General features: G+C 38.7%; 2 protein-coding genes across 2 annotated transcripts in view; one reads left to right on the top strand and one right to left on the bottom strand.

Moving 5' to 3' along the window:
* The window catches only part of LOC124164567 (cysteine sulfinic acid decarboxylase-like), a 128,615-nt gene extending 127,872 nt beyond the window's left edge, over positions 1-743 (bottom strand). Inside the window, exon 1 of the mRNA XM_046541947.1 lies at positions 449-743. Coding sequence (XP_046397903.1) covers positions 449-643 — 195 coding nt within the window. The 5' untranslated portion in view covers positions 644-743. The remainder of the gene's footprint in view (positions 1-448) is intronic.
* Positions 744-828: 85 nt separating this feature from the next.
* LOC124163701 (alpha-mannosidase 2) overlaps positions 829-23,383 on the top strand; it is a 200,727-nt gene continuing 178,172 nt past the window's right edge. Inside the window, exons 1-4 of the mRNA XM_046540768.1 lie at positions 829-1,041; positions 4,617-4,814; positions 5,141-5,288; positions 18,781-18,932. Of these exons, the coding sequence (XP_046396724.1) occupies positions 4,683-4,814; positions 5,141-5,288; positions 18,781-18,932 (432 nt within the window). The 5' untranslated portion in view covers positions 829-1,041; positions 4,617-4,682. The remainder of the gene's footprint in view (positions 1,042-4,616; positions 4,815-5,140; positions 5,289-18,780; positions 18,933-23,383) is intronic.

Here is a 23,383-nt window from a genome sequence, read left to right as displayed (position 1 = left end):
TTGGGCAGGTACTTCGGAGAAACACAGTGCGTCGTTGAGTTTGCGGCAACAAAAAAAATCAGCGGCAGGACGATGTGATACGTCGAGATATCATAAATTGCAACGATAGTTTGAAAAATTTTCGAGTAAAATACGACTGAATGGGAGCGTCGGAGAAAACTCAGCCGGTTCAGTTTCAAACAAAATACAGGATAATACATCAAGAAGAAAAAAGCTACCGGTACGCGGCAACGGTGCACGCGTGGAGATAAACAGTTAGCAGCGAAAGGAGATATTTCGGAAATAACTGTTTTCCACGCACGTAACCAACAGCCTCAAAAGCTGAGGTTTTGATGGAGATTAATACAATTTTGAAAAGATAAACAAATTTTAAAAAATCATGGGGAAAAAGATAAGTAACCCAATATCTGAGACAATAATTCATGACTGTAGCGTTTTTATGACCTACCTCAAGTGCTGCAGGGTGCTGGAACCGAACAACGGGGCAATTTATTGTGTTCTCGTTACTCTCCAATTCGCCTGGCAGAACGCCCTCAGAGCGTAACAATTGGACTACTCTTGATAGAAAACTTGATTCTTCATTCGATGACGATTCGTGCCAATCTTCAATTCTACCATTCATTCCTCCGTTAAGAGATGACATCCTGACCGACTCGTATTTAGCTTTGTAGAGCGCACAAATCGAACTAGGAAATTGTCTCTAGCCTGCGTTAACCGGCGATTTGTCGGAATCGGCGCAAACTCTTCTATATATGCCGTCGTTGTTAGTATTGACGCCGAGAATGGCGCCACTAGTCGGTACAATAGAACAAAAGCATTCGCACTTGCATTTCAGTTTTATTCGGTTTATTTATCTTCTTTGTCAATGTGTGGGAGTTGAAGATAACGTTTAAAGATGTTGTGGCAATAATTTTCAACATGAGAAGTGGATGATGATATTATCGCATCGTCACTTTTGTATTTTCGCGGACTTGACAGTGAAATTCTGTCTTCATTCTGATTCCATGGGAGTAGTGGATTTTTAAAGCAGACAAGTGAAGCGTAAGTACTTACGGTATTAACTTGGTTCTTTGTATTATGTCTCTTTTAAACTGTTCGTTTTTGAAAATGTTAAGAGAAAAATTGCTGTTGAAAGGAAAATATCTACGTTGTGTTTGATCGTTCTGCAATTTCCAGCACAAATTGGTAGCAACAAAAGGGTGAATGATTTCGTCTTCCATGGTAGACGTGCTTGTTAGGTAAACAGAAATTATGTATTGCAAATTTACTTTTGATTATTCCTTAAGCATGTCTTGTTAATGTTGCTGAGACTGATGTTAAGATACCGTAGAATTTCATCGAATTCAATATTTATAGTAATGAAATTTATCATGAATGTCTTTAGACGTCACTCATACTTTTCGGTTTAAATCCTGGAATTGTTGAAGTTAAGCATTTAAACGTTGTCTACCTCGTGAAATTGTTAGAAAAATTACTAATCAATTTTAATTGTTTTTCAAACCAAATCTGAGGACGTGCGATTTCAAAGTGTATTTCATAATTTTGTATTAGAATTTAGTGTGCTAGACATTTTTTGATAATCTGGCTAGTAGGTTTTTGATTGCTAGGAAATTTTTTCCCTGGTGTTTGTATTATTATTTCTATTACGAATTTTATTTATAAAACGGTTATTTAATTATTTCTAGTACGAATTTATCTTTATTTCACCTTATCATTGCATGACTGCAACGGTGAACCATTATTCTGTACCATCACCGTTTATGAAATATGTGGCATTTTTTTCTTCTATGCCTTTATAATTACCTTGGCACCCGGTCCCATGTTGAATCTTTGATTGTAGTATTAGAGATTGGAATTCCGTCTTAAATCTTTACTTACCCTAAGGTCATTCCAAGTCAACTCAACCAGGGTCCTACACCCACCATCTCAGATTTTGATCATTTTTTCCCTGTTGTTAGTGTCAACCTTAGTTAAGAAAAATCCAAAATATTAAAGACCCATTGCAACTATTTTCCAAGATATGAGTGTTTGAAGTCAATGAGGCACACACAAAAATTCTGCGCACCAGTCAAATTATTCAAAACTACCATATTTGTGCCCCTGTAAAACCTAAACCAAATGAGCGAAGCTAGTAAAAATTTTAGAGGCTACAAACATGCAGCTATAGTTTTCAAAAATGTCATCAAAATGGTTTTCACTTAAAAACTTTGTTTTCTATAAATGTTCAAAAATTGCACTTTTGACAAATTTCGACAAAAAATTGACATTATATGTAAAAATCACATCCTGTCCGTGCCTGTTGCCTGTGTGCCTGTGGAATCTTCTATGCGTGCCTGTTGCAGAGTGGGAGTACTTAGGCTGAAAGAACTTGATGTTGCGGAACATACTGTCTTTATTTGTTGCTGGAAAAAAAATGAAATACATTGTCTTGGCCTCTCAAATACTAGTGTTCGCCTCTACTCCCTACTCCCACTCTGCAACAACACCGCAACCCACGGACAGGCTCCCCTCAACGGCATCCTCACCAACTTGCCTAAGCTCTGTCTCCTCACCCACTCACATTTTGAACCCATTTGGCAGTAGTATTTGAGAGGCCAAGGCAACGTTCAAGGATACTCATTTGGAACGATGCCCAAATAGCTTTTTTTGTTTTAATTGTCTTACTCTTGAGTCATTGTACGTAATTTTTGCATATTCTCTTGGCATTTGAGTTCGGAAAATAGGGGAGGGTATATAAGTATGATATAAAAATGTATGAGTGGTCTAGAAGTGCAAATGGATGACTCAGAAGAGGCCACTGCCGGTGAAAATGTGTTAGCCTTTTGCGTTGACTGTTGTTGTTGTTGACGGCTGCATGCAAAGCCAAGTGAAACTCCCAGGCCAAGGTAATTATCTATCAACTTTCCTAAGGATTTGTGAACGAGTTTGATGATTGAGCTTCCTGTTGGCAAATATTTGAACCTTCTTACTAGCCTTGGCAGTTTTAAGTGAAATGCTTCTTTGACTTGAGATTCGTACTGGAAGCACTTGAGTCTACTACTTACCTACTACTCCACTCGAATTTTCCAGTTATTCTACATCTACATCTACAAATTACCCTGCGAGCCACCTCTAGGGTGTTTGGCAGGGGGTGATCAATCACCAGCATGCAGCATGCATTTGGACTCCCACATGCACACCACACCGTCCAAGAAACGTCCCGTATAATAACAAACTATACTACTATATGCTGTTAGAAATAGAATATAGAATAGAAATTCAGAAACATGCAGTAAGTTTTACATAGGTTAGTAGGCTACAGTACAAGTCATGCAATCTATTTACGCGTTCTATTGCTGCCGTTATAATCTCTTATTGATCGTGGAAAAAAATGACATTCGGAATCTGTCTGTTCTGCAATCTATCTCTCTTATTTTATTTATATGATCTGATCTTCCGTAGTACGTTGGCGTCCGCAAGATATGGTTAACTTCGTCAGAAAAGACACTGCTCTTGAATTTATCTAAAAGGTTTAGTCTATTTTTCAATCTACGGTCAGACAGAGATTCCCATCCGAGTTTATCTAAGAGGTCAGTTACACTAACAAGACTATCGTAACGACCAAATCCATTACACATCCCTTAACAAAATTATTACACATCCCTTAACAATAGTATTTGCACTGGACCATTTGGCTTATTTTGGGCCCTCACCTTAGATGCCTGCAGCCATTTCTTAGTCCATGGCCTGTGATTCCCCAAGTTAAGCTCCATTCCAGGCTTTTTTCATACTTTTGAAGAAGCTGCTTGTCAACAAATTCCTCCTGTCAAATGTCTCTTAGCATCCCATGACAGTGCCAGAGACCACTCATTATGTCCCACAGGATTCCTAATTTTTTCACATGGCATCTTTCCTGAATTTTTACAGTATATGTGGCATCTTCTATAGATGATGTTATGCAATATTTATGCAAGGTTGACGATTACAGGATCAATACAATGAAATGACAATACATATTGATAAAAATAAGCTAAGATGAAAATTTTAAAGCGACACTTGGGCAACGGACATTCACTTTGGCCAGAAGGCAATTTGTGGTTGGAGTCGAAGTGGTCCATCCGGTGGCACTTGAAAACGAACAAACAATTCTCAACCGTAGGTGCACGTCGTGTGGCAAGTAAATCACATGACATGATGCATGGTTAAGAAAATACATGGTGTAGTTAGCGTTCAAGGTAGAATCTCTGCACGAACAGTTTTGACTTGGTCCTGCTATAGCTCGAAATTGCATAAATTTGCAAGTGGCAAAAGGAAACGTTCAAAAAGGGGCTAAAAACAGCATGCCCACAAAACAGGAGACAAACAAACAGTGGCATGCCACATTAAATCCATGTCCCCCGAACCCCCTGTGGCCATTTCTCTCAGTCTGCCCATGATTCTCGCAATGACAAGCACAAGGTAACAACTGGTAGTGCAGCAAGGCCAACCTGGGTGCGGAACACGCTGGTGGGCTCTGCTAGTCTCATAATTTAGATGTGTTGAGGCAAACTTATTTCTTAACTATTTTCTTTTTCCAGCAGTTCTATAAGTACTCAATATATATTCATTTTTACAATTAAATTTTTTTATCGATGCAGGTTATCGTGGAGTGCACGCATGATGGGCTATTAGGATTTCACTGAGAGTTCAAGTTGACCGAAAAGATGCGGCTGCGCAGGTTTACTGCGCTGGTGGGCACAGCTCTGCTTGTGGCGGCTTGCATATCCCTCTACCTTACAATGGACTTAACATTGTTTCCTGGGGGTGATGGACCAGTTTCATCTGATATGCAGAGGGTATGTAAATCTAATGTATCAATTGTGGAAATTAAAATCTTGTTTACATCCGTGAATCAGTTCTCAATCTTATGCTTAAGTTGGGCCTCTTTCATGCCCTCATAGAGTTCCAAATTTTTAAATCAAAACCAGTTAAGTGCTTCTAGAATAAAATCAGACTGGATTTTAATGTGCTCATTCTCATGACCTCAAATTTATGTATTTCCCTTTGAGCTGCTTTTAAATGTTGTATTTAATTTTAATGAATCAGCTTATTACCCACAAATTTCTGTTGATGCTGTCTTAAGTTGAGACATATTTCTAATTGATGCCTCAATATTTTTCAGAATAAATGGCTCCATTTTGAAGGTAAGCTTAAGGAATTGGAGGAAGATATCCGGCGCAATCATGAGACTGTTGGAGAAATCCGAGCAGCAATTGGGTCCCTGGTGGTTGTCAAAGGGAAAGGGGAGGATCAACTCCTTCCCGAGCATGGTTAGCCCTGCCTCCATATTGTCATTTGCTATTCAAATTCTTTGGATTGACACTGTCTAGGCCTTAAGTTAGTTTCACAGGATACTTGATCCAGCTGAAGCCTGTTGATCCCTGTTAGGAAGATGGCTTTCCACGTGAAAATAAATAGGGCACGCAGAACGGCTAGCATAATGGCCTCTTGAATTTGTAATTTAGACATTCATTTGCCAATTGATCCTACAAAGAAGCATACCAATCACATTAAGTTTAATATATTTCAAACACGCTGCGTGATGAGCTGTGAAATTGACACTTAATTACCATTGGAAAAATTTACCCAGACCGGGAATCAAACGTCAGACAGACCTATAGCATTCCAGGCCACTGGGAAGACCACTCACCTTCACCAGGTTCTTCCTTTATTGCCATGGCAATTTAACAAGGTTCATGGTGCTATGTGTTAGTTGGTGTGTTGAATGGTAAGGTGAATTTTGTCCCAACTCAAATGGCAATTTAGTGTCAATCACTATAGCTGTTGAGGGACCTTCACTTTTCTGGCATAAGTATGTTTCACCATTTCCGCAGTGAACAGGGTGCCCACTTAACCGTCGCGAAAACCGTAAATAAGCCGTGAATTTTGTCTGCCGTAAAAAAACTGGAAAAAGCCGTGAATTTCATCATATAACCTTAAAAATCTCTCAAACTTGATTGTAAAGTTACGAATAAGTTTTCTTGGATATCACACAATTACTTATACCACTTATTTTTTACAGAGCGCGACCCGGGAGCAGTTAGAAATTTTCAAAATTATTGAAAGTGCTGACAGTACTCTCATTAACGAATATCTCTACCCATCCTTTTCCCCTATTTTGGCGTCTGTTTTAAAATTCATCAAGTAACTAGGAAACAATAATAAGATAAATCATAATTTGTGCCTGAAGATGATGATGATTCATTGAAACCCAGGTCGCGCTCTGTAAAAAATAAGTGGTAGAAGTAATTGTGTGATATCCAAGAAAACTTACAATAGATTACCGCAATGCTAATCAAGAGTATGTGAATTTTGTTTGTAAAGTTACGATTGACAGATCAAAAGTAAAATCGATTTGTATATTCTGCACTTGTATATTCGAATCACAATCATTGGTCCGTGTCTCATGACGACACATTGATCTTGAGCCTTTGATTGGAAGACCGCTAACCAAAGTGTTCATGAACCCTGGTGAAAAATCAGACACTTCTTCTTCTTCACTTCCCTCCATTTTCCCACTCACAGCCTTTTGAATTTTACTCGTGATAGGTGATGTCATGAGAGGTACGCAGCACTTTCATTGCTGCGTTTGCATTCACGGTGTCTGTTAAATTTTTAGTTGACGTGCGGCCGATAATTGTTACGTGATCAATATTTCTGGCTGAAATGGCTCATCAATTTGAAGAATTTAGGCCGTGAAAACCTGGGAAAAAATGTGAATTTCGTAATTTAGATGGAGTGGGAACCCTGGTGGAGACGGCATACGTGTAGTGGAAGTTGAAGGGGCCAGAAGTTTACGTTGTTATTACTTAACTTCTTGAACCAAGCTAGTAATACTGTTACAATTATCTTATAACCTTGGAAAAAAAATGTCTGAAAGCTTTTAGAGAATGGGCTGCATTTCAAATCGACGTGGGGAACCAAAAATGATTGGGTGAAAAAATCCAAAAATCCCCAGTTTCCCCCACCAGGAGAACCTCAGTGCCGTGGGATAGTAACTACGTAGGACAATTCCCAAATATTCTACCCCCTCCATCCATCAGCCCTCGGCCCCTCCTCCAATGCCTTCCTCCTCTCGGAAATCAAACAAAAGGCCTCAGCTCAAGCAGGGTTCCTTCGTATTAGGAAGACCATAAATCAAAAGCTTCAAAAGAAAATATCAAGTTACAGGAGAATAATAGAGGCATGTTTCACCCTTACCTCTTTCTCCCCCACTGACCTTTTTCTGCCTACCTGCTTCGAAGTTCCCCATTTCTTGAGGTCAACTGCTGCATGAGTCATCTATTAGCCCAAAAGGTGTCTAACCATGACTTTCGGCAATAGGTCTCTGGACAAAATTTTAATATCCCTTCAAATACTAACTAAAAATCGTAAAATATAGTAAAATTGTCATAAAGGCCACTTTAACGCATTTATTTCACATATTTTCTTAAGAATTTGTAAAAGAAATGACCGAAACAGTTCCAAAAACACACCCACTTCAAAACGTAATTCCATTGGCCAGCCGGAAAGTGACGTCAGCTCATGCAATCGTGTGGGAAATCCAGTGGCGTTGCGCATTGTCACCAAATTTCTCGGTTTATTTAACGACTTTAAGTGAGGTTTTATTTCTTATTTATCTTTCGGAAGTTTTATCGTAAAAAGCAAACGCCACGGAACCTGGTTTCACCGAGGCTGACACCGGAAACTTGCCGAAAATTACAGCGGCAGCAATGTTTACTTACATAAGCAACCGATATTGCTACGTGCATGCTGAAAGCCGGGGAGTGAAGATGCATAGCTATGGAAATATAATATCACCGGCTCTTGTAAAATACATATTAAATGTGTTTATGAAATTTAACAATGAAATTACATTTAATAGGGTCGGACGAGAAGATTACGCTGACGACGCCATTGGCAGTCTAAACATATGTTTAGACTGCCATTGGTTGCGTGCAAATTATGCACAATCAAAACGAATGTATCGTTCGAGCTCGTGTGTGCCCCGGAAGGTAGGAATGAATAATGGTTACGACGGGGAAAGTGCGACCCCCCATCTAAACTAAATATAATGACCCGAGTTCCTAAATTTAAAGTAAAGCAAGGATAACCAATCCATGAAGAAGAGAAAACAAGACATAGTTCTTACCTAACACTTCCGATGCGTTGATTCAGAGGGAACTGCGGTATAGACTCTCCTCACAACCAACTAAGACTACGAGATGAACGGACGGGTATATTTCCTAAGCATGTGGAACGAGAAATTAAGGGATAAGTATTACAAAGTCGTTCGCTCTGGTTTCATAACAATGTATGGAATATGTTGCGCGACCGCCACCTGCTTCGAGAGCGGATATACGATTTACCTGAAGGGGGGGTCGCACTTATTCCGCAGTCGCACTTACCCTACCTCACCTTATGGAAACTTAGAGATCTTAAAAAATATTTGACCTGTTTTTGCTCGTAAGGATAGTTACAAATAGTACACGAGAAAGGTATGTTTTAAAAATATATATTTTATTTTTTAAAGTAAAACTTCTCAAATGTTGCTCTGTATTGTTGCATTAGTCTCCTTGAGGAATAAAATTTTTCAAAAAGTGTCGGACAGAGATCCCCTCGAAGTGGATAAAGCCAGCAAGTGAAAATACTTTCCACTGGTGAAGATGAGTAGGTATAGGATTGTGTCAAATCTGATAAACAATGCGTAAATATTAGAATTCATTTTTTTCATTCATTCACATACGTCGGCACTTTCTCATCCGAACCAATCTTCGTTCTACGTCTTGGGTGACCGTATGAAGATATTTTTTTTGGAGCATTTCTAGTCGTATTTCTGCCCTTAGGCACAATGCAGTACGTGATGCTATACGCTGCGACATATCGAGGAATAACTACGACACGAAAAATAGGGCGTGATAACAACAAGATCTCCACTGTAAACTTCAATAATGTGCACGGTCAAGGTGGTTAAGAACAACACTATTGCATGAGCTGACGTCATTCAAGATGGCGGCTGTGCGAATTACGTTTTTCCTTGATGGCTTGTAAGACTTATTTAAAATGCTCATAATAAAAAAATAGATGACTTTACAGCCATATTGTTACAACTTTTAGCTTAATAATTACACCTACTTTTCAGAAACGTCTTTACCTAAATAGGTGTTCAGAGACCTATTGATATTACACCTTTATTGGATTGAAATATTAGTAACGTGCGCGTAATTTAAAAAGGAATAAGACCAAACGCGACGTATTTCTGACTTCAGGGGCACAGCTAGGAATAGGGAAGTACACTAGTGTTTCAAATGCACCAAAAACATTTTTTAAATTAGAGTTCAGAATAACATAATGTCGTAAAACCACAGTTTAAATCCTAATAGTGAATACTTGATTCGAGATAACCATCTGAAATATGGAAAAATTCAAAGGCCGCTAAAACGGGTGTCCATGTTGAATATTGGCCGTGACGTCACAAGGTAGTAGCAGAAGGTAGCTTATAAGCCGTTTAGTTCTACCACTATTATTGCATAGAAAAATTACTGAATTTGAGGGTATCCGTTTTTTGCTGTCATAGAATATCTTCAGAATATGTATGTGGCTGCTTCTCTTTTGAGTACATGACTTCATCATTGCGTAATATATTAATATTCATTTACGTGTCAACTTCAAGTTTGGGAAGAGTAGTGCGAATAGCACATTGAATCTTAAATAAATAGATGATGGTATTTATTTTTCGCTGGGTATATTTTGGCACAATGCCGTTTATCATGCCAAAACTTTTTTTGTAAGAACCAAGTCAAACTAATAAACCTATTTCAGGCGTTTGCTGCAAGACTTATTCGCTGCGTATGTATTCACGCCGGCCGGAACGTTCGCCCTTCGCAACTAGAATCATGGGATGTTAGCCTTATTTCCGTGCTGGCTGGTTTTTGCAATGGTTCGCTGTCCAGGATGGGTTCAAGAAAAGTTAATCTTGGTAGGGAGAAGGAAAATTCCAAGGATTTATAAATGGTATACCCAACTTCGATGTACTTCTGGTCACTGAATTTTTGAAAAAGGAGGACAGGTTCAATGCTCCATAGAAATGCGAGGCGTTAAGGCTAACAAGGGGAGACCACGTACCTTGCTCCGTCTTTTTCAATCAGGGCTTTAGTTAGGCTGTAATTAATTAATTTTTATGTGGTACTTTTCACAAATCATATATAAATTCAAAATATCCTCCATTTTCCGATGGTTCAGTTGGGGTAGTGGTATCGTGTACGACTCACACTCGGAAGTTCAGGGTTTAAGACTTAATCATGACAGAATGTTTTGTTGTCTTCATTGTGTTCATACGTCGTCAAGTTTATCATTAACTTTAATTGCAGCAGTCTTAGACATGATGCAATTTTTTTATCATCATAATGGCGTTTAGGTATTTTAGCAGAGTCATTACAAACGCAGAGATACGACGACGACAGGGGTTGGTGTGCGCTAAAATGTTAATTTTTTCTTTGCTTATACTGACCAACTTCCACATTAAAAATGAAAACCACTCTTGCAAGAGCACATACCATTAAAGGCTCGCGGCAAGCAACAATATGCACACAGACATAATTAATAAGAACACAAAACGAATATAAAATGCCATATATCTCGAACACTTGTAATTCACATTACTCCAAAGGGAGTTTACCTCAGTAGCAGTGCTAAAAGAACCATTCCGAAGTATAATTTCAATTAAATAGGATGAAATAAAAGTTGATAACCCTGGACCGGGTGCGCTGGCGTATAAAATACGTCAATCTTTGAAAACCAAGGATTCCAACATTGTACGTATATTCTGGGCTAGAATGGTCGCGTGTATTCCTACAATGTGCTTTGACTGCCTATATTGCGAGTTTTCAAAGTTCGAGGTATGGTAGCTAATTTTTTAGATCACCAAGATGAACCCGTCACCAGTGAAGTATAAATTACGCCGCGCGACCTGCTGTGTACCTTTATATCTGCATCACCTATAAATGCACTAATTTCAACAAATAAAGATTAACTTTAACAAAAATCGTTTGTTATCATATATGCACATATCATGGGCAAAGTACGCATTTTGCCCCGTCGTGTAAAATAACAGCCGCGCCATAATTCTTTAACCAAACTACTTTCAGTTTATACTAGAGATGTGCGAATAGTATCCGCGAATACTCGAATACCTCGAATATTAGAAAGTATTCGATATTCGAGGTTTCGAATAGTTATGCGAAAAGTACCGCCTCGAATACCTCGAATACTTTGAATTTCGCGTCATACACTGTCGCACGCACGTCGTTGGTAGTTGACTCGGAAAAATGAAGAGAACTCTAGTCGTTTAGTTCTCGCAGCGCCGTTTTACGCAAGTTGACGAATTACATCAAATTCGTGGATTTTAGCGGTGAAAAGAGTTCGACGAGGGGAACGGAAAATGGTCGGGTGAAAGAATCCGAAAATCCCCGATTCCCCCCACCAGGAGAACCTCAGTGCCGTGGGATAGCAACCTTAAGTCATTTCCCACGATCCGCTATCCCCCTCCATTCAGCACTTGCCTCACCCACTCTGACGCTTTCCTCTTCTCCGAAATCAAACAAAAGGTCCCAGATCGCGCAGGGATCGCATTACGAAGACCCCTGCTTCGAAACAAATATCGAGTTACGAGAACAATAAAAACGTGTTTCACGCCCTCCCCCCTTTTCTCACCCACTGACCTTTTTCTGGCTACCTGCTTCGAAGTTCCCCATTTCTGGAGGTCAACAGCTGTGTGAGTAACGTGGGATACTTGCATTAGCGCATTTCCCTAGATCCGGTATCCCTCTCCATTCAGCACTAGCCCCCCCTCTGAGGCTTTCCTCTTCTTCGAAATAAAAAAAAGGTCACAGCTCGCGCAGGGATCATATTACGAAGACCTTAGCTTCGAAAAAATACCAAGTTACACGAGAACAATAGAAACGTCTTTCGGGCCCCACCCTTTTCTCCCCCACTGACCCTTCTTTTTCCTACCAGCTTCGAAGTTCCCCATTTCTGTGGAGGTCAACCGCTGCATGAGTCATCTATTAGCACAAAGGGTGTCTAAGAATGACTTTCGTCAATTGATGTTACACCTTTATTGAATTGAAATATTAGTAATGTGCGCGTAATTTCAAAAAGAATAAGACCAAACACGACGTATTTATGAGTTTATTTAAGCATTTTACGCAAAGAAATAAATATCAAAATACGACGGAGACTTAGTATTCTGGCGAAACTCGATATGAGCAGCAGAGCTTCTCGGGAGTTGATGCCGTATTTTTTTCCGAAAACATATATAAAGTTACAATTTATGAGTGGTGCTATAAATCTTTATTGTTACAGTCCAAGAGGAAGGGATATTTTCTCAGGATATTTGGTTTCTCCCTGATAGCAATTCCAATTCATCTTCTTATCTCGTGAGAACTCCCAAAGGTGGACTAATAATAATAACTAACAAAATAATTGAAGAAAATCCGGAGGAAAAGAGCTTGTATTTTGCAAATTGCCTTAGATTGTCAGCTAGCACTTGGCAGCAGGAGTGAGGGTAAAGCGATGTTAGTTGAATTAATTATATGCCCAATTGTTTCCATAAAATTAAAATATTCATTAATCAGCTAAATTCCTGTTCGAAGCATTTAAAGGAAATCAAAATTACTCCCCAAAATCTTGTGTTGCCTGCTGCATAGGCAACCGAGTCAAACATACCAGCATTCATCATTTAGTATTCGAGGTATTTGAAATTCGAGGTATTCGAATATTCGAGCAATGATTTAATATTCGAATTCGAGAAATCTGCTATTCGACCCATCTCTAGTTTATACATTACCTAGGTCTACGCGGAAGATGCTATATTTTGACTCAACACACTTTCTGATATGACTGAGGTACCTATTAAGTAAATTTTTATAATATAAATATCTTATTGATCTTGCAATACCTTCAAATGATCTTCAAAACAGAATATCAACGATAGGTAAGAGTCTGGAGCAGCCTTGAACCCTTTATTCCGTATGTCTTGTGCTTAAGGCACGGAAATGAATATCTTCTCCCGGCTTTTGTTTCGACGTCGAGATGAAATTTGGAACAAAAAATCATTATAATTCTTTTTTGAATTCATGTTTTCCGTACTAGCCGACATTTTTAGGAAGCAAACTCCACCGATTCCCGGAAACTCTCGCCACGCTAAAGAAGGCGACGGAATATAGTGATACTCCACTGGTGACTACTGCCTTGTGACGTCACATCTCAGTCAAGATGGAGGCACTGTGTTTCAGCGCAACATGAAATTTTCCGACTTTCAAAACGTTTAAAAGTGCATAACCCATATGCAGGAAATAAAAGTGACTATACTAATGTTTCTTTTTTAGGCTTAACTTTCAAAATTCAGCAATTAAAAAAAATTAGTGCACTTCCCTATTAAGGCTAGGGGGGGTTTTAGGGTAACTAATACTCATGAGTGTGGGGGTATTGCATACCCACCAGGGTAAGCTGGAGTTGCGGGGGCTCTCCTCCTGAATAATTTTAAGAATAATGGCTCAAAATGGCAAGTTTTAAGGCTTTCTAAGGGATATTTGATAAATCCTAACACTATTCTATTAGTAATACTGATCCAAATAAGTAAAATGGGTTAAACTTAAAAATTTCTCTGAGCTCTGGGGGGGGTTTACCCCCAAAAACCCCCCCTTCCCTGCACCACTGTCTGACTTTATTTAAGCATTTTACGCAAGGAAATAAATGTCAAAATACGACAGAGACTTAGCATTCTTTGCAAAACTCGATATCCTCGCAGCTGAGCTTCTCGGAAGTTGATGCGGTATATTTTTCCGAAAACATATATCAAGTTACAATTTACGAGTTATGCTATAAATCTCTATTGTCACAGTCACAGACGAAGAGATATTTTCTCTGGATATTTGGTTTCTCCCTTATAGCAATTTGAATTCATCTGCTTATCTCGTGAGAACTTCCAAAGATGGACTGAAAATCAATGAAGAAGAAGAAAATCCGGTGGAGAAGCACATATATTTTGCAAAACGCCTTGGATTTTCCGCTAGCACTTGACAGCAGGAGTGGGGGTAAATCGAGCTATCTGTTGAAAATAAGAAGTTGGATGAAGCTGAGTATCAGATGGGCATGCCGCTGAAATGGCGTTTGGTGGATAAGAATGCATACATCAGACAGAAATCCATTGTAGCAATGTAAATGCTGAGATGGCATGAAATCATTTTTTTGCAAGGTGGTGTATCCCCTTAGAGAGAGATGTTAGTTAAATCAACTATTTGCCCAAATTGTATCCATAAAATTAAAATATTCCATTTATCAGCGTAATTCCTGTTCGAATCCTTTAAAGGAAATCACAATTACTTGCCGAAATCCTGAGTTTCCTGATCCATAGGCAACCTAATCAAACATTCCCGCATTCCTTGTTTTTTTTGTCCAGCCTCTTGAAAAACGATAGATCGAGGTTCCACTGAATACGTTTTAATTTATACATTCATCATTGTGCTTTGTGCAATTCTAGTATTCCAGGTATTCGAATATTCAAGCAATGATTTAATATTCGAATTAGAGAAATCTGCTATTCGACCCATCTCTACGTGAAAGTAAATTCATTTGTTGTAAATATGTACGATTATAAATGGTATATTGGTCTTATTGAAACCATAAATTTAGATCAGGGGGATGCATGCTAGAATTAGATTCATGTATTCAGCAGGTCCAACAATGTCTTTTCACTGACCACTTATGGTTGATATCTGTTGATTCCCATTTCAAAATGTATCATATAATGAATGACAACCAAGGGCGATGACAACCAGGCAGTGTTCAAGTTCAGTAGGGTGCCAAAAATTGATAAGTAAGAATTCGTGGCTGTATTTTTCTTTAAACTATTTTTAGATAATCAATTGCATAAATTTCTATTCCTGAACCTGTAAATGTGGGTATTATTTTGAATATTTTTTTTGTTTGATAGCAGAATAATTCATTAATATGCCATAAAAAGTATTTTTTATGACTGATAATGTATATTACAAAGGAAATTTTCTTCTATCTCCAATGACACTATCCATAATACTAAGACTGTTTCTACTCATTGCCCAGTAATTGTTATTGAAGCTGTGGACATTTAAAAGAAAGTATGTAATATTTATTTTTCAAGGCTTAAATGATCCGTCATAATATGATTTCAATTAACCTGATACAATATTTGAATTCTGCAGGAAATTTTGGAAAAGTATAGAAATTTTCGCTCCTTTCCTTCTTCAATTTTAGAATATATGTACATATTTACTAAATTTTTAAGCACCATCTGAATCCACTACAGCTTTAGATGCATATGTATTTTAGACTGAGAGTCAGTTTGCTCTATTTCTGGGACGGCTGGAAACAGAGGCCTGGAATTTAAAAGCAGTGATAATGTATGTAAACCAACTATGTGTACCAAGTATCATGAAAATGCAATCTGATGAGTCGCATTTTGCTATTTTTCTAGTTCATTTGACATGGAATGACCCCATGAGCATGGAATTTTTTACTTGGTGCAAAGGCCTTTTTCGACAGGAAACAGCTTTCGCTTTGTTATTAGTGGGGTTTTGTGACAATTGGGCTCCCCTGTGTTAAAACTTCCTTGAAAGCACAGAGTGTGTAAAACCTTCTTACTCAGATTATGTGGTAGTACAGCCCGTCCTCAATGCATCTATTTCTAGCTATCATGCTAGATCTTAAGCAGGATCAAATGCCATCTGAAACTGATTTAAGATGATAAGCTGGGATCTGGTCACTTATTGCAATTGGACATATGTAGTTATTCTTTTGAATATTCTCTTCACCATGCTAATTCAATCTACTGCTAATGATCAATAATCAGTCTTACTAACAGCCGCTCAACTCTAGTAGAAAATGTCACAGCCAGCTTGCATTTGCCTTTTCTAAGCCCCAAGATGGCCTTTTGATTGGTACAAAGTTTTTTGACTTTTTGGCAATTCTCAATTCTTTTTATTTTGCTTGGATTCAGGTTTGATTTGAAATACAATCTTTTAGTTTCATAAATATTCGTTTTGGTGTAAAAGTCTTTGGTTTTCTCTGCATTAGTCTTGTGAAATTTGGGCCGTGTGAGCCCTGAATTGTACATCCCTTGCTAAAACTGTCCATATTTCTATTTTAAATTTGTTCTGAAATATTTCTTGGAATTTATCAAATTTGCCTATCAATTTCATTTTAAGATATGTTATTATGGAATTGATATCATTTAAGTGCTTTGGTAAGGTTGTGGTTGATAATTGATTTAAATATTGTTTTCAGCATTGAACTTTTTGCTGAAATGCATGAAATGTAAAATGGTGAAGGTTTGTTTGTTGAAGCAATTGGTGGAGATAACTTAATTAATCTAAATATTAATTATAGATTACCTTCATTGGTTGAGGGTGATTAAAAATTGAACTGGAATGCCATCCTTTACTTACTTAAATTTAATTATCTCAACATCATATTACTGCACACTTCATTTTGATATGGAGTTGATTATTTTTCAACTTTCTGGATTTTAATATTCTTAAGTCCATGTTATTTTTATCCCAACATGTATTCTTCCTTGAATGATGGCTAAAGTCAACCAAATATGCTCTATGACACACAACTACACGTAAAACCTTTAAAATTAGGGCAAGAAAGTATCTCAGGTTGGGGGGCGACGTGGAGCGAGTATATTTTAGAATCGAAGGAGATTGGGATTGGGATGGAGGGAAATCACACTCTGGATTGCTTGAAAAATGACGCATTTACATATTCATGAAAGGCACGAGCAAAGATATAAACATTCAAACAAATTGTAATATGGGGAGTAGCACTTAGGAAAAAGCAAGTTAGTGGGGCAGGATTGGGCAGCTTACAACTAATTGGCTTTAAAAATATTATACAAAACACAAAGATTTGTCTCGATCAAATAAGACACATTGAACTTGAACACGAGCTCACAACTAATTGACTTTAACACAATGATACAAAACCCAAGAAAAAAATCGTCTCGATCAAATAAAACAAATTGAACTTGAACACAAGCTTGCAATTAATAGACTTTGCATAATTCACAGATTGTTCCAGCACGTGGTTTGAAGAGGGCCGAATGGGAATAAGACAAGGACAAGAACCATCTTGAATGAACAAAGGGGGGGAAAGGGAACGTTGCTTCACACTTCACCTTTGCGTTGGGGAAATCTTGTCGGGTATGGAGGGGGGGCGGCATCGTATGATAGACTTCTGCCGACATGTGCCGGGTGTTCCAGTTGGCTGGATCGGCTACAAATTCTCCGGTGTAGAATCCCACGTTGGTTGACGGATCTGTCGCGAGCCTCTGAATCCGTTTTCCTCCGGATGTCGTGAATACCAAGGTGACCTCTCGCCAAGTCTCGCTGCCTCAACCTTGCCGACGACCTCTTGGCTCTGCTGCCGAGATGACCCCGTAGCCCAAGCCAAAAATAGTGCTTGACTTTGCTATATATATATATATATATATATGTACCTGCCCGAGAAGACAAGTTGCTTCGATGGCATTGGTTCTTAGGCTGCTTCCTTAGTACAAATCTTCTAGATACATTTTTCGTCCATATTTTCACTTTGTCTTCATTTTAAATCTTCAGTTCTCCATTTTTGTCCCCTCTTACCTGCTTAATTACCACCGTTATATCTTGGTAGACATCGTCTACACTTCATCATCAGAATCTGATGTAGGCAAGTAAACCTGCTCTGCTGCAGTAGCTTTGGGTTTAGTTTCCATCATCTTTTCATTAAACTGGAGGTAGCTTTTCATTTGCATTTCCTGTGCTCTTTCTAAGCATTATTCTCACTCCAGTATTACCATTTAGCAATCCTGTGTCTATCATTCTGTAGCTATGTACCACTCCAAAAGTCTCCTTCTTGGGGCCACTTCATTTTTCTGATGCCTAATATGTCAAGGTTCATTCTTTGCACCTCTATCTTTAAGCTTTCTAGCCAACAGCACGTATGAAGCAATCTGTCATTCCATGCTCTTATTCTCAACATCCAATCACATTTAACCAATGCACCCTCTTGAGTAGTCCCTGCCCCGAGATCCAAATGAGGGGCTAGTTTACCATCGGAATATTTTACTCGAGAGAATTCCATCATTTCTTGATATAAAGTGAGTGGAGTAGCTGCGACTCCTCAGGATGATAATGTAGTGGTTTCCCCTTGCCTTCCACATTGCAGTACTTCAGCCGTTATAGTAAATGTTACCACACCCGCAGTGAAAAGAGTGTTGCTGTACCGACCACCCTGGTCTCCACCTTCACTCATATGAAGGAGAGCTGCTGCCCTCTCCCCCGGGTGATGAGAGGCATAATTATTGGTGGCCACCTATCACCAAGTCACGGCATCTTCACAGACGTTTAATTTATCATTTAGATAGCCTATCTTACCCAGGGATAGACCCATACCACCTTGGAATGCCGCCACTTTTTGTTCACGACTGCTTATTCGACAAGTGAACTCGCTTATATCGCAGCAAGCATCTATATCTAGAGGTCGACCGCAACCCTGTGGATGCACTCGGTGGCTTTAAGCTCTGCGAGAGTGGGAGACTAACATTCGTTATCAAGGTGTTTCTCTGTAATGACACCCAAGTTTCATTGTTGCAATTTCTTGAGCCATCACTTGTGCTATGTGCACCTGAAGGTCTGTTTATTACAGTTTTTTTTATTAATTGGTCTTAATGCTTGATGGTGGTAATAATACCTGTTTTTCCAGAGGATGAGGTTGAGGAAGACTTCCCAGGAGGCCGAGGTGCTGGCGCTGGAGAGAATGCGGATGGTGAGGAGGTCGTTGGTGCTCTGGTGCCAATACCTCAAGTTGGCATCTGTGCTGCCAACCCAGAAATTCCACCAAAAACAGATATTCAGGTAGGTGAAGGAGAATATATATTTATGTTACCCCTTGATTCAGGGTGGTGATAGTCTGATTGGGAAATTGGGAAATTTTGAAATTGTCAGGAAATTATTTTATAGCTGGAGAAGCTAGGAAAAAATCTTAGAGGAACAGGAATAGGATGAACTTGTTATATTTCTACCAGTGAATGAATTGACCATTACAATGGTGCACTTGGGTATTTGAATAAGTGGTCGATGAGAAGCCAATGCTTTGATTCCATATATCGCAGAGGCATTAGGAGGCATAGATGCAGAGTAAAAGGGTGGAGACTCCAAATTTTAGCAAACTGTTATGGCATGGTGAATACGCAAAATTCCACAATGGTTCCACAAATATGTGTTTTGGGCACTTTTCGCGCCAGTTTTCGACCATACCCTCAGAATAACCTTACAGTAGAGTCTGGTTATTAAGAAGTTCACTGGACCGAAAAACCGGAGGTTCGTAATGACGAAGTTCGTATGAACGTTTCTTTTAGGAATCATTGAAAAAGATAAAAAATTTCTTGTCTCGTTAATCTCCAGCACTTACAATCTTCAGAGTCAAGTGTATAATATATGCGATTAAGTTATGCGCAAGTCCTCGATATACAAGGCAGATGCGTTCCGAGACCTTGCTTGTAAGTTGATAAACCCATACAAGGCATCGAGGAGAGTTAACTCTTGATTGTGAATCAGCGGGATTGGAAAGGCACTTCATAATATCAAGTTTTGTAATTTCAAACATTTTTGATAAGTCACGAAAAAATGTTTGCTTTTGTTCCCACCGTCCTTTTTCTGTCTTTATTGGCGTTGTTTAACGTTTTCGGTGGCTATTTAAGATGGAATTTAAAAAATACTCAACATGATTCATGCTGTGAAAGATTGTTAAAAATCACTCAAAAGCCTTAACTTCCCATTCTTTATTGTTAAATATCAATGTACCTAGCGCTAAAGCAATACCCATCCAGTTAAGAAAATAATAAATAACGTCTAATAAGAGCGTAGTATATAGCATCTTGAAAAATGTTGTATTAGAATTTAATCTAAGATTTTGTGGTCAGTATCGAGTAGCAACTATTATATATGCATAAGATGGATATTTGTTTCAAACATCTACGAAATTTTCACTGCCATTACCTAACTAACCGCCATTTGTGACATCTTCTATCGCTCAGTTACAAGCCAAATAAAAACAAGGGTCTTAACCTGTTTCCAAAATAACCGTCGCAGGTTTAACATTTGTAGTTCCTTCTGTATTGTCAGGTGAATTGCAATCTTTTTAATTAGTTATTTTCATGATGATTCAATTACGATCATAAATTATGTAGGATAAGATTTTCTACCGGCAAATATTTGAAGTAAATTCTTTTCCGGCACTCCATACGGCTGCCGTGCTCCATCACCTTTGCGGACGTTATAATGGAAGACTTTTTATTCGTCATCAAGACCATTGATGCTGGGAGTAAGGTGTCATGTTTACATAACAAGTCTCTCTTCTTCTATGCCAACAGGAGCAAGGTTCCTAACAGAGAAAAGCTGGAGAAGCATCTTCTATTATCGGGGAAATGAAGAGAGAAACATGATTATTATCCACATTCATTTTTTCCTACAACACACGTTCTATCATTTCTCAAGATATTACTGTGAAGTATTGATTCACTTGTGTGAATTCTCAAAAATAATACCCCAAAATGTGTACCTTAACCTCTTATAGTTTTCATGTGTCTTTCTCTGTCATATTGAATATTATGCAAAGTATTATTAATATAGAGAAAAGATTTTTTTAAATTAGCATTATAAATTAGTTGCGCCATTATCATAAAATAAGTATGTAGTAGTGTGGAAATGACAAAGCAAATAACTAATTTCTATTGAAAATCTGCAAGAGAAGAAGAGAGAGAGTTTTATAATCGTAGCCCACCTCCCACCCGGTAGGTATCAACGGCATTGACGACGAAGGAGAAGTCTTCCATTGAATCGTTGGCTGAGAGGTACATGGAACACCTTACCGGGACAGACACCCAAGAAAAATTCAATGGGATCATTTTTTTGTTTTTTCTTTCTCTCTTCTGTGCTAATATTTGTTTCCATTTATGGCCCAGCTATTGCTAGTGATAAAACTAAAAAAATCTTTTTTTTTCTATATCAGCGTTACATAGCATCATTTTAAATACGGTGAAGAATGAAACCCAAAAACTAAAGAAGGGCAACCATATTGAGATATAATTTTCAAGAGTTCATGGAAATGAAGAACATTGAAAAATTTTTAATCTAAATGATATTTAGAAAATAATCAGCCCAAAGCAGGACGTATTTCAAGCACCATTTAACCCTTTCGCGCCGAATTCCGCACCTGTGCGGCGAGGATTTTTTTCCCTCAATTACGAATGGCACACCTGTGCGTCGTGAATTTTCTTACCATGACCAACGAATCACTTTTCAACGAATCACGGTCACTTTTTTCGACCTGTGCCTGTGCGGCACAGGTAGAAAAAAGTGACCGTGGCGGACACAATAGACCCACGGACGCGGTTGCCCCTTGTGATCCGCCTTAGCACGAGCCCAGTCCCTTCTTCGGCCGCTCAGGTCGACCCTTTCCTATCCTCTCCACGCGGTCAACTACTGTTATTTGCAGTGTGTTTTCTAAAAAAATATTTGTAGCTTACTTTTGAAATCCAATGCTAGAAATGAATTCATCTTTTTTTGCTGACCACATGGAAATTTCAAACGAAATTCTAACGTTAATATCAACAGAGTTATAGAACAACTAGTAAATATACTAAATCCGTCTATATAAACGTTAGAACTTCGTTTAAAATTTCTGCACGCTCAGAAAAAAACACGAAATTCATTTTGAATTTAAAAATATCGATACGAACACCAAGTATTTGCATATATTCTGCGTTAATATTTTAGCTAGTTGACTGCAGACTCGTGCAAGGAAAGGGCTTTTAATCCCTCTAGGGTCTGGGACAGAGGCCGAGGAAAAGGATCGGCGCCCCACCGAGTTGGGTCCAAAAAATGTTTCGGGAGGGACCCACTGCCTTTAGTCGACGTGGAAAGGCTTCGTATAGAGGAGTAAAGAAAACTTTCAAGAGACTTGTATTGAGGAAGAATTTCCTTCAACGAAGATCCGGCGCGAAAGGGTTAAGTTTGTTGATCCTGTTTATATGTAGTGGGTTAGCATAGTAAAACCAAAATATAAGCTCATAATTTAAGACTGACGCCAGGTTTTGGATTATTCTTTTCAAATATATAGCAGATTTGCTAATTTTTTAATCCCATGAAGTTAAAATAATGGATTTTAAAAAGTTGGTGTTTTGTTTAGTTTTCCCCAATACCTACGAGATTAGTGCTTCCTAACTTGGCTAAAATGATTAGGGTCAGTTACAGAATTGGCGAGGCAGGTAGCCCAGCCGTATCTTTGCAAAATTTTTTGTCTTTATTTCCCGGATAATGAAAAATACTTCTCTAGCCTCTCTCCAGTTAGAATCTGACCCAACGTTGGAGGTAGAGGTGAACCATGTACTTCACATAGTCAGAGAGCATTCCAAGGGGATGTGTGGGGTACATAAGAGTGGGAGGGGTGCTGCTGCCTGTTTGAGGAAGAAGAGGGGGCAGGATAATTGAGAGGTGCAGCGGATGGGAGGGAGAAGGGTGGGTAAAGGCAACACCACCTAGACTAAGGCCTGAGTGCTGAAGGCTTGAAATCCTCTGACGTCACGAGGCGGAGGCCTAGCGAATTCTGGCAACCCTATCGTTGCTAGCGAGACCTAATAATAAATAACGTGAAAGGTACATTTAAAACGTGTATCCTGCGTGCATGCCTGCTTATATTAGTGATGTTTCGCGCGGATTTCGGTGATTTTAATTAAAAAAACTTGAAGTTAACGAGTGGATGAGTGGATAAGTGGATAATGGTGAATAAGTGCTGTGTACCTCACTGCCGAGGCAATTATGCGGGTGGTGAGAAGGTTTCCGTTTTTTGTTTCCCGGAAGACGACGAGCTGAAGAAGAAATGGATTAGGAGAATTCCGAGGGAGAATTTCATCCCTACGGCATATTCTAGGGTAAGTTGGTAAGGGTATGAACAATCTTAATGCCTGGTTGTACAATTAATTAATATTTACGCATTAATAGACGAGGGTCTGTACGAAAGTTGAACCGCTATTATTTTATGGCGATCCATAATCAATGCAATCGTGAAGGTTGTTGTTATTTGTTGGAACGTACACTCGTGCGTTATCTCTTATGTTTTCATTCATCTTGTGTTACGAGGCAATTGCGAGATATATTTCTGAAATATTGTGGTATTTAGTTTTTCGCTGAAATATCTCAATGCTAATGTTTGTAGAAGGCTTACACAATGGCGCCTAGTTTTTAGTTTATGTAGGTTCTGTATTTGTATGCTGTAATCATGCAATACTATTTTTCCTTGTACTTTA

The sequence above is a fragment of the Ischnura elegans genome, chromosome 8 (assembly GCF_921293095.1).
Source record: "Ischnura elegans chromosome 8, ioIscEleg1.1, whole genome shotgun sequence".
Taxonomy (NCBI): Eukaryota; Metazoa; Arthropoda; class Insecta; order Odonata; family Coenagrionidae; genus Ischnura; species Ischnura elegans.
The sequence above is the reverse complement of the archived record's forward strand: the minus strand, read 5'-3'. Positions and strand labels throughout refer to the sequence as shown.